The sequence below is a fragment of the Rousettus aegyptiacus genome, unplaced genomic scaffold (genome assembly GCF_014176215.1).
Source record: "Rousettus aegyptiacus isolate mRouAeg1 unplaced genomic scaffold, mRouAeg1.p scaffold_m13_p_7, whole genome shotgun sequence".
Lineage (NCBI taxonomy): Eukaryota > Metazoa > Chordata > Mammalia > Chiroptera > Pteropodidae > Rousettus > Rousettus aegyptiacus.
The window spans coordinates 68726145-68737919 of NW_023416310.1; the positions used below are offsets into that span (position 1 = coordinate 68726145).

At 50.3% G+C, this 11775-nt stretch overlaps 1 protein-coding gene across 7 annotated transcripts in view; it reads right to left on the reverse strand.

The window, feature by feature from the left end:
* The window catches only part of CRACDL (CRACD like), a 99978-nt gene extending 88566 nt beyond the window's left edge, over positions 1–11412 (reverse strand). For 2 of the 7 annotated variants that reach the window (XM_036224457.1, XM_016143041.2), the window contains exon 1: positions 11396–11412. Coding sequence is in view for 2 of the 7 variants with exons in the window: in XM_016143043.2 (XP_015998529.2) it covers positions 10466–10503 (38 nt within the window). In the remaining 5 variants the exon portion in view is untranslated. Of the gene's footprint in view, positions 1–10465; positions 10771–10906; positions 11034–11395 lie in introns of those variants that run through there. The other 5 variants (XM_036224459.1, XM_016143049.2, XM_016143042.2 and 2 more) reach the window with 3 other exon arrangements.
* Between the last annotated feature and the right edge of the window lie 363 nt (positions 11413–11775).

The following is an 11775-nucleotide window of genomic DNA, read 5'->3' on the forward strand; positions in this document are numbered from 1 at the left end:
CTACTGGGCCGTGACACGGCACATGCTTTGGAAGCTATAGATCCATCGGGGTAAGCGCGATGCATGTGACGGGTGAGGGTGGTGGGTTCCCTGCGGCAGAGGCTGTGGGGCCCGGGGCCATGGTGTGTCCCTAATGCCTGGGATTGCTCTTAACGCCTGGAAGCTAAGGAAACATTACATGCAGAATGAGAGAAAACAGGGTAAACAGTCAGTGGAATGCTGTTGTTATTTAGCCTGCTGCATCTTTTCAATTTGTCTTCATGCTTGGTTACCTCGTTTAGACCCTATTCTCTTAGTTTTTGTATGTGTGTGCTTTATTAAAGTATTTTTTTGTCCTAAAAAGCATCTGGGAGCAGAAAAACACACCTGGTCTGAGCACTTGGTGAATGGAGCCTCACGCTGCAGAAGCATTGTACTCCAGGGCATCCCCAGCTGAAGCTGGCTGACCTTGCAGGCAAAGTCCCCAGGAGGAAGCCAAACTACACAATGGTACGTCCGTGTTTCGAAAGGCTACAAACATCAAATCTCTCAAAACAGATCCTCTGTGATTTGCATGTGAATCCCTGATTACAGTTATCACTTAAAAACGGAATCCATATGATGTCATACGGATGAGTTATTATTTTTCAATAGGCGTAGATGTGACTAATGAAATACAATGTCATCTAGATGAGCCTCTACGCTCCCCTCTATGTTCCCCCTTGGTAGATCATGAAAGTATAATTACCGTCCTGTGAGAGGTTTTCCGAATTGTTCAACGTTACAAAGGGACCCTCCTATTTAGAAAGACCATGAACCGACAGCCCAGAAGAAACCAAACACCAGAACAGGCTGCCCTGGACATCTCCCATTGAAGTGACTTCTGATGGGACTTTCAGTTTGGCTGATGGCAAGGAGCTGACACTATAGCTTTGGACAAAAGGCTGCAAGTCTGTCCCTCAGAAGAGCGAAGAGCAAAGAACTGTTGATATGGCAGTGGAAGTGTCTATTTGGGAACTGGGGAGAAACAGAACAGATAATGGGGAAGCGTTCATGCCTTCGGCTGACCATGCTGGAGCATGGTGGACAGTTCACCTAGGGTTACACTCAGGATGCAGCCACCCTCCTGCCAGTGACCTCTGACCCAGGGCCAACGGGCCCGGTGGCAGACCCTGGGCTAAGGCCAGTAGCTCTGGACTCCATCCCAGTCCCTGAGGGGCTTTGGATGACCACCCTCCTCTCTGCTCCACCTACATCTCTGTGGATGGGGACGGGCAAGTCACTTTCACCTGCCTTTTTAGCTTCAGTTTCCTTACCTCTCAACAGAGAAAATCATTTCTGCTTTTAAAGGTTATTCCAAGAATTAACAGGAGAATGTATTCTTTATGTATCCAATAGTGGCTGGAATATGTACAGCTCAGCCCATGTGACTTCAACCTTTCCTCCCTGTGTCCTAGCAGCCATTTATCCTCTCCTCCTTCAGAAGGTGAGAAGGGCTAATTACCTGCTTGCTCTGAGCCAAGTGCCCTTCAGGCATTGGAAATGCCCAACAACCCCTGTGAATGCCCCACAACCCTCTGAGGTGGCTGCTAGTCCCATCTCCGTTTTCCAGATGGGAACGGAGGCCCTGAGAGGCTGCCAGAGTGTGGATCTGAGTCAGCCCAGCCCCCAGCCTGTGCCCTCCTGCCAGCCACCACCACCTGTGACCCTCCCCTCCCTCCTTTCCTGCAGAAGAGGCAGGAGGCAAGGAGGAGGGTCTCTGAGTAGACTCCATCCCTAGTTGGGTTTCAGGGAGGAAGGCTCTGGAGGAGCTGACCCAGGGTAAGGCACCCTGGGGACACCCCAGGGGGAAATATGCCACAGAGCATTCACTCCCATGAAGTAATGAGGACATTTCCTGGCAGTGCCAAGTAACAGTTCAAAACAGGTCAAACACAGGCGACAAGGAAACAGCACAGGGTTCAGCCCCTTGCTGCACTGTGCACTGGTGATTTAGGTAAGTCCCATAACCAATTTGGGCCTCAGTTTGCTCTTCTGTAAAATGGGGATAAAACACACTAACAGTAAAGCAGTCAATCGCACCAGGTGTGTTTGCTAACTCAGCGTAAGGACAGAAGCAACAGCCGTTATTGAGGGGAAATTATCTCCTGAGAGAAAGCGGGGCGCAGGCGGGTTCACAGCCCTGCCACTCACTAGCTGAGGGACCTTACTAGCTGAGATGACTTTACTTCTCTGGGGCCTCAGCTTTCTTATTTATAAAATGCACAGGGTGAGTGTGAGGATTAAATGAGATGATGAAGGTGAAATACCCAACATGATGGGTGGTGTTCAATGGGCGGTAGATACAACGATTGGCTCTGACATCATCAACTATCTGGGCTGGGCTGACTGCCAATCACACACATACTCACCTACTCTCCTCTTAATCATTAATTTAAAGAACAAGGTTGCAGTTGGGATATGCAATATGTAACCTGGGTTATACATATGCCATGTGCACATAAAATTCAGAATCTCATCTTATATAATTAGAAGAATTGAAACAAAAACAGCTCTTGCTGTTAAAATGATTATTACAGTTTACTTCAAATATATGATCAATGTACACCCCCCAAAAGTAAAGAAAAAGAAACAGCTGTTGCATATAAATCAAGTCTTATTTTGAATTCATAGAAAGAAGGTGTTGTAGAAACCTAAGGTGTATCACTGGGCTCTAGCAAATCACTATCACAGGTGACTCTTGAACAATGTGGGGGTCAGAGCACTGACCCTTTATGCAGAACAACTTTCAAACCCCCCCGCCCCCCAGAATTTAACTACCAGTAGCCTACAGCTGACCGGAGGACTTACCGATAATAATCAATTAACACATACTTTATGTGTTAGATGTATTATATATTATATTCTTATAATAAAGTAAGCTAGAGGGAAGAAAATGTTAAGAAAATCATTAAAAAAAGAGAAAATACAAGTACGGCATTTATTGAGAAAAAAAATACATGTTTATGTGGATCCGCCCAATGTTAGCTGTACTTTCTCTTTATTAAAAGACATGAGTTTCTCCAATGGGTGTTCCTAAGAGTCAGGTCTGTTGGGCCCTCCAAGGACTAGTCCCAGAGGCAGTCTCGCCCCACCCTGAGCCCTAGGTAGGCTGGCTTCCTTCTCCTTTCCTCACTGCTACCATCCCCATCCCCTTTGAGCTCCAGGTCAGCAGTGTCAGTTGTTTCAAATAGTCCATCTCTGAAGGGGTGACATTTTCTGTGAGGGGTGGAGGACCTTCAAGTGTCAGAGGAATGTGTACCATTGGGCTAGTGGCCACCCCCCACTGTCACCCAAATGCCCCAGACCCCCACCACTGTGGGCTCTGGGTACTAAAGACCTAGTCTTTCCTGGAATTCTTCCCCAGAGATGCTTTCCCTGAACAGTTGAAAATATAGCAATCCACTCTGAAGGCGAGCTCACAAGTAACCATACCACCACTGGAATCCGCAGTAACTATGCACTAGAGCCTTTTTTGCAGAGGCAGGAAGAATTGTCGTTCATAAGCTGAATGCAGATCCATTGTGACTCATGAAAAAAATGTGGCCAGTAACTCAGCAGTATGTTAACTCCTGCCTCCTGCCCACGTGCCTGGTACCTAGGGGCTGTTCAATGTCCACAAACCACCAGCAAGAGGGGCAAAGAGAGCCGTGCACTCTCCAAGGTGGGAGAAAATAGCCAGACTGTCCTCTCATGGCCACACCCTCCTCTAAGGCAGGCCTCTGGTGTCTGAGGGTCAAATACTGGTCTGTGTACCAGGCCAGTCTTCAGAAACTATTCAGATGTGGCTTCACCTTGAGTTTCAAGCTATTGGAACTCAGGCTGGGGAGGCTTCTGATATGATTTCTAAGAGAGACAGAAGGGGCTGAGGCCCTGTCACAGAGCTCTGAAGAGGACAAATGACTGGTTCTGGGGTCAGGGACCCAGCCTGCTGTAACCACGGCAAATTCTGTGAGTCTCATCTCTGCCCGCATCAAATAGAACATAAAAAGTACAAAGTGAAAAAAGAGAAAGGCTGAGGTGTGAAGAAGAATTATTTCAGGCAGGATATGTTCAAGGAGGTAGTTGTAGATTCAAAGAAAATCCACTCAGGAGATGGCACTTCAAAGGGACTGGCCAGACACATGTGCAAAAGAGCACAGACAAGGACATTTGTCGTTGCGCTGCTAGTAAGTGGCAAAAGGAGAACAACCCAGGTAAATGTCCACCCAAAGAGGGCTTGGGTGACTAGGCTGGGATCTCCCATATGATAGAGCTCTGCACGGCCACAAGAGCTGATGCTATGAAAGAATAGCTAATAATGTGGAGAAGAGCCTCGACGCACAGTCTAGACGTGACCTCTATTCCTTAAGTACATACTTTTGTGCATACACGTGTCTGTGAACATTCAACATAGCACAGACAAATGTTTGGAAGGAAATGCCCTCAAATGTCATTGTGACACAGGCTCACGTTCTTCCTGCGATGTGCTGGATACAGAGACCATTACGGTGGCACCTGGCCTTGGGCCAAATGAGGAACCAGTCAAAGCACAGCCTGGCTGGAATGAGCCAAATCACCAGTCTAGTCGTAGCCCCAGACGGCAGGTGGGCTTGTTCCATGTCAAGTTTACTACCTTCTGGGCCGTCCCTGCTTGCTGGCCTGGCCAAGTCCTGTCCACTAGCTAGTGGTCCCCCTGGGCTGTCCCTGGGGCCATGAAATGTACCCAGTAACTTCAGATCTAAATGTGGAATCAGATAGGCCTTGCTTACAGAACAACTCAACTCCAAGACTCGTATTTGCTCACAAAAGCCACTAAGGCAAGATGACACTGGCCAAACCTTAGAAAATGGGTGACTCAGATCTACAAAGTGCTTTGTGTTCGAATATCAAGGGCCCATTTTCACCCAGAGAGTACACTGGAAGTGCTAATTTATGATGATATAAAGATCCAATTTCTGATGGAGCATGCGGCTGACACCCGGCAACTGTCCAAAAATACGTGACCAATTCTATTGCTAGGGAAATGATCCCAGTTTACAAAGAATGAGTCAGCAGGTGGAATGGTACAGCCTTGGAGTTCAAATGTCAGATGGGTGGGTCTGACCCACCAACAAGCCCAGTCCTCCTCACTTGCATGAGCAGAGTCAGCACTGCGGGATCCAAGTCACAGAGCCTCTTTGCAGAAAGAATCCATAGAAAGTTCTTGGTACCACTCCTTGGGGTGGGGGTGAGAGAAAAGGTGAGTCATTAGGTAGTAAAGCAAGATGGCAGCCCTCAGGACTACGGCGCAGGTGTTAAAGCAGGTTAGAGCAGGTGCAGAGTGGAGATGGGGCTCCAGGGCAGCTTGCTACACATCCCACGTTGGCTGCCAAGCAGTGAACTGGCCAGGTCGGAGCCCCAATCCTGGGATACAATATGGCCACCACGCCAAATGCGCCTGTCCCTGTACCTGTCAGGTGTACATGTCTTGCCTGGCCACAGACCAAAAAGAGCTAAGAGTTGAGACCAGATAGCACATGGCTCAAAGCAGCATGTTCCGCATGACTGACAACCATCCTCCCTTGGTCACTTCTTTCCTGAGTTGCTGAGGGCAGGAACTAGCCCTGAGCACACAGTCTGCTGGCTACCTGTGAGACTGAACTGGGTGTGAACAGGCTGCGTAAGCCTGCACAGACCAACCAGGCCCAGGGCTCCGAAGACCACAGGCTCGCTCACCACAATGGGGCAGTGGCTTCACAAGAATAAACCCAATCTGGAAGCTGATTTTCAGAGACTAATTTAGTGTTCTTCTGTAATGTACATTTGTTGGGTTGCTTGAAAATATTTAATTTTGAAGAACAAGACAGCAAAGGGGATGGAAGACTGTTGTATGATGTGTTAAGATAAATACTCAGGAGGTAGGGCACATATGCGTGGAAGGGCCAACGACACGAACGCTCATGGGACAGCAGGTATACCCGGGTGGCTGGGCAGCAAACACTCATGCTGCACTAACTGGTATCTGGAATGGTACTGAGTACTCATGATATATCCATATGCAGGAGGCTAACTAAATACATGAGAGGAACCTAAAACAGGCCCTGATTGTCACCCACTGGTGACACCTATTCTGGTCCTCTAACCCATGGCTGTTCATGAGGACAGTGGCAAGCCACAGATGTGGCAGAACAGAATTGTCCCTACGTTTCACCAGTCGAATATGTGTGTGTGTGTCATTGGCCAGGGCACCTCCTGTCGTGGCCCTGCTGCAGGTCTCTGTAACCTCACATTAGCAGGGAAAGCAAATACTGCAGGGAGAGAGAGGCCGCGCAAACATGCGGGACCCCAGGGCTCAGGGGCTGCAGATCTTCCACCTACTTGTACCCTCCCCTGCTCGTGCTTCCATCCCCGCCTCCCTCCCCTGCATCTCGCTGTGTGTTTTAATGTGCACCCAGGTCGTCGCCCACATGACATCTCCTGCTAGCATTGTTTGGGAGCACACTGTACAGCACATTTGCTCATTTTCTTTAAATGCCATCAGGTCCCCTATGCAGAAGGATCCTTTATTGCTTTAGGTACTTTACTAGGGAGGCCCAAGTGGGAATTGTAATAAATGATCTTTCACCTTCTAAGAAAGAGAATAGAGGAGAAATAGCTACAAATAATTTATGAAGCATTTTCTCTGCTGATATAGTATCTCGAGTGATGCTCGTGTGCGTGTGTCACACTATAGGGTGCCTGAGGTCACAGGGCCTCTAAGTGACAGCTGACACAGGAGCTCTGACTTGCCCACCTGCCCCCTAGGCTGGACCACCTGCTTCAAGAAAGCAAAACACCTCTGACTTTTTCACATCCCACACTAGTGCCAGCTATCTGAGAGTGGTTTCTGGGGGAAATTGCACATCGTGGCTAATGCTTCCATTGTCTCCCACAGACATGAGAATTTGGGGGCAGAAACCATGCAGAGCTCGGTGGTATGGACCTCAGAGGTGAGGCGAGACTTCTAGAAGTTCTCAAACTTCAGACATTTAAAAAACAGCCCCACACACCAGGGCCAGGAGGAGCCTTGAGCAAACAAGCAACGTGCTTGCCCTCACCTTTCAAAAGAATCTTTTGTAATTTCTCTTCACAGATAGCTTCATTATAAAAAAAATATTTGAGGGTCCTCCTACCAGGAACTGTGCAAGTGTCTGGATGGAGTTGGTGGCAGCACCAGTGAGGTGGTGGCCCTGGCTGCATGGCCACAGCTGTCTCATTACATCTTGTCAATCTGCTACTAAATTCGCTGAGCGCTCACGTGGTATCTTGTGGTTTGTGACCCACAGAGCTCAGAATGACAGGTTAAAGCAACACCAAGAGCCTGAGGTCGTTCCTTAGAATCACAAACGTGTCTTAAGGACCAGTTACCTGACCTAAAAGTTTGAAATGATTTTCCAGATGCAGATATTTTAAGAATAACAAGATCCAATGACGACTCCTCTGATTTCCATTCAGTTTTGAGAAAACACAGGGAATTTGGAATGCAGACCATGCCTGTTGTGCTACCTACAGGTGATACTAACCGAACCAGGGTTTACAGGTACCTAGACAGTGAAAGGGATCAGCAAGACACCAGGAGGGGTCAAGGCACAGCCGGGTTCCAATGGCCACGCTAGGCAGGTCCTCTGTCCCTGGGCATTCAAGAGATCCTTCTCATGGGAAGTTCTCTTTCATCTTAATGTCTTAATGTCACATAAAGTTCCACTTCCTCCAAGAAGCCTTCCTTGACCACTTTACCTTCCATACACTAAATGTAAACAAAACCCAGGGCTTGCGTATTCAGCTTTAGGTCTCATCAAGGTGTATCTTATTCTCCAAGTAATTCCTAAGCATCCTGAAGAAGCGATTATGACTTGGATTTTTCTGTATTTCCTCGGCAGCTTTTAGGAAATGCCATGCATGCAGTGGACCATTCTGATGATGAAGAAGTTGCAGCATGAATGGGGATGATGGCTTGGAAAAAATTCATCCACTTGAAACGGCTCAAGATTGTGAAAGTGCAAAACAATTCTCTTCTTCCCCACCACCACCACTTCATGGCTGCCCTCTCCTCCAAGCCCCTGACTGGCTTCTCCAGCAGCACCCAGCCTCAGCTCTTTCAGTCTTTTTCAGGTAATTAGAAGTCCAGGGCACATAACTCAGGTTGGAGCCCAGAAGGATGGAGAAGGGGGAGAGGGAGGAAGCCTCCTATCTATTTTTGTAGCGTGCTCCTCCCTGCACCAAGGTGCATCTGGTTTCTCCAGGGATTGGGGAGGGAGGAGGGTTAGCAGAAAAATGTTTAAATTCCCTTTACACATCATGAGCAAAGCTCGGAAGTTTGAGCTCATGCTTCACTCTGAGTCATTCGTACAGAGGACAGAAGATGGGACCTAAGAAAGAGTCTTACCCTCCAGGAAGTGAAAGCTCTTCCAAAACTGAGAAGAGAGGAACCTGAAGGGACTGAGCCCTCTGCCCCTTTGCACTTGGCCTGGAGGAGAAGAGGTGGTGAGAGGAGAAAAATGCCTGTGAGGCGGAGGGGAATGTGGAAAGCATGGGGAGTTTTGTCTTGCTGCTGCTAACACTGGAGACCACTCAGTATGGCAGAAATAGCGCCCTATCTGCACACAACCTGCGCAGGTACTCAGGTGCCCAGTAGGGACCTGGAAGAGACTCAGAGTTTGGGGACTTCAGGGCCAGATGTAGGAGCCAGGTTCCCAGCTGTGGCTCACCCAAGTGAGACCCAGCTGGACAATGCTCAGAGGAAACAGGAGGAGGCAGCTCAGTGGTTGTGGTGGGAAACTCACCAGAGGACCAGGTGACCAGCAAGAGGCCACTCTCCCCAACACCCTTATGTGACCACAACCTGTGCTGGGTGCTATGATACTACCTGTGGCAAGAAGGGGCCCGAGGTGACCTGGAGAGACAAAGACTGACTCTCAAGGGACTAAGCTGCTTTATATTAGATAGTGACTGAGATAGTATCTTGAATAAAGTTCAGAAAAATCACAATTGTGAGCTAAGACCAAATATAACAAAAAGGAACCAAAGTCGTTTGGGGCAGCAAAATCAGGCTCACTTATAAGAAATGTCACACAACACAACTTGTGGCTGGTAGCTTTACCTATGCACCATAAGCGTGGGAAGGAAACATCTCTACACTGATCCAAAGACTTCCATAGTGTTCTCATGCAGAATGCATGAGTGTCTGTGCATGACAAGGCACAGGCTAACCTCCAGAGGAAAAGCAAGTGTTGGCAAGCCTGCCAGTCACAGAAAACTTCCCTCTGGGAGGGCCAGCCACCTCACACAATTTCTCATTTAACTCTGATGGCATCCCTGTGAGCTTGCCATCATCATCCCATTCTGTTAAGTGGTAAACTGAGACTAAGCAAAATTTGGTGACAAGCTCCATGGCTAAGCTCAGTGGTAATATGAATAGGATGGCCACCCTTTAGCACGCCACATATGCCTGGTCCCACTCAGCAGCAGAAGCTGTGATTAGCTGTGCAACCTCCATGGAGGGTCCGCCATTTTTATTTTTAAAATGAGGAAACTGATGTTTAGAGAGGTTAAGGAACTTGGCTTGAAGGCAAATCTAGAATGAAGGTGAGGCAAGTAAGGTGCTTGCCTCAGGCACAAAATTGAAGGAGTACCAAAAAACTCTGCAAGGTCAGTGTTTCTGTGCAGTGTTTTCAAATACCAAAATTAACAGAAAATCCACGATATACAAACTATTATCATTTTAAATAAAGATAGCAAAAGCATTACTGATCTCAGGCTCTCACATGGCTCAGCACAGCCCTGGGGCAGAGTCAGGAAGCCAGCCCAGCTTAGCCCTTCTCTACCTGCCCTCAAAGGCAGGGACCCCAGAAGTCCCTACCCTGCACTGCGGACAGATATGCTTCTCCTCACAATTCTATGACCTTGAAAGGCCCTTAGGAGTGCCCACACCACCTCATCATCCCAGGTGTGGTGGCGGCTTGAACTCCAGGGAGACTATGGGGTCTAAACCGACTCTGCCCCATGGTCATGTGCATGTATTATGTAAATGAAGGAAGCCTGAAAGCTTAGATAGAGGAGTAGAATATTTTAAGATATCAGTTTGGGAAGGTGTGGGGTGAGCGCTAAAAGGATCACACAGTTGCTTGTCTCCCACATGAAGGGTTTCCTGGCTCAAAATGAAGTGTTTAGCAGTGACACGATGCCAGCTGTCGGCCTATACCTACACAGGTCCAATTCCAACGCTGGCATTCCTTTTTCCTTGCATTTCAAAGGCTGAACTCCAGCTTGTTTGGGCGACTACTTAGTTACACTTTTAACCTCATATCAAAGCCCTACCTGATTGGAAGGTTCTGTCCAACAAGTATTTGTTGATTAAAAATTTGAACATTTCTTATGTCAAACTCAGAATCCCTCCCTGCTGACTTGTAATCAAAGCCTAAAACTTGTTTAGCAAATAAAGCATTACCTGAGCACGAGGAACACAGTGAATGAATTTGCCCCCATTTTGTCCTGCAGTGGCCTTTAGGGACAGGTGGCACGAATCTTCCGGATGTCAACAATCTCCACCCGGCAAGACCGGCTCCCTCACCTTCATTTTCTCAACGCGTCACCTGCCAGGATTTGCCTCACAAGTCAAATCAAGTCCAGCAAAGTCAGCAAACGGAAACTTTGGGAGCGCGTCCGGCTCACCTCGCCCCGGGCCCCGCGCTGCCCGAGAGGTTGCCGCGAGGCTGGCGTCCCCCTGCGTTCTGAGGGGCACCTGCAGCGTGGCGCTGCCCTCGGCGGCACTGCACCTGGCCCAGCTCGGGGCGCTACTTGTGTCCGCACCGCCCCCGCCCGGGCCCCTGACGCCGCCGGTCCTCGGCCCCCGCGCGCCGCGGCCAACCCACGTCCCTGCGCCCGATACCTGCACGGGTGGTGGCGGGGCTGCTCCACCCCAGGTGCTCCGCGGGACCCTGCGGCCGGGGCGCGGTGCAGCAGGTGGCCTCCGAGCTCGCGACAGCCGGAGTCCAGGACCCGCGCGGGCACGACCCTCTGGCGGCGGCGCTCGCGCTCTTGAGCGCGCGCACCCAGCCCGCGCCGCTCGCTGGGCCGCGCTCGGCTCCGCGGGGGCGGACGCCGTTCCGCTCGCTCGCCGTGCGCCTACCCCGCCCGCCGCTTCCGCCCGCGCGGGGAGAGCCGCCGAGTGCCCGCGGGGGTCCGGGGCGGCGGGGGCGGCTCCTTTGCTCTCGCACGCCGGGGGACACACCCCGCCTTCCCGCGCTTTTGAGGTGCCGGACCTGACCATCCTGATCCCAGCAGGCCTGTGAACTCCCGAGACCCCGGCCGGCCGTCTGCGCCCCGCGCCCCCAACTCGACCTCCCGCTTCCAGGTCATCTGGGCCTTCGCGGGTCACCTGGGCCTGGGGCTCTGAATCCGCCTCGCAAAGCCGGCGGCCCGCGGGCCGGAGGGAGTGGGCGCCGGAGTGGGAAGTGCGCATTTGAATGAAAGCAAAAGTTGGTCTTTTATAACCATGTGGGTCCGGAGCGTCTCAGGCTAATTAGGGAATCTGCCGCCGTGTCTTGGGGTGATTCATTGTTGTGACACCGCAAGTGTAGGAAGGAGGCTGCTGAGGACGTCGCAGCCTCGCCGGCTCCCTTTTTTTCTTTTACAGACGGGCCGGTCCCTGCGGGGAGACCGTCTTAGCAAACGAGCTGGTCTGGGGGAAGGGGTGTGCTCAGCTAACCGCCTGGAGACCCGCGCTGAGGCCTGGGCCGCCCCCACCCCAAACACGGC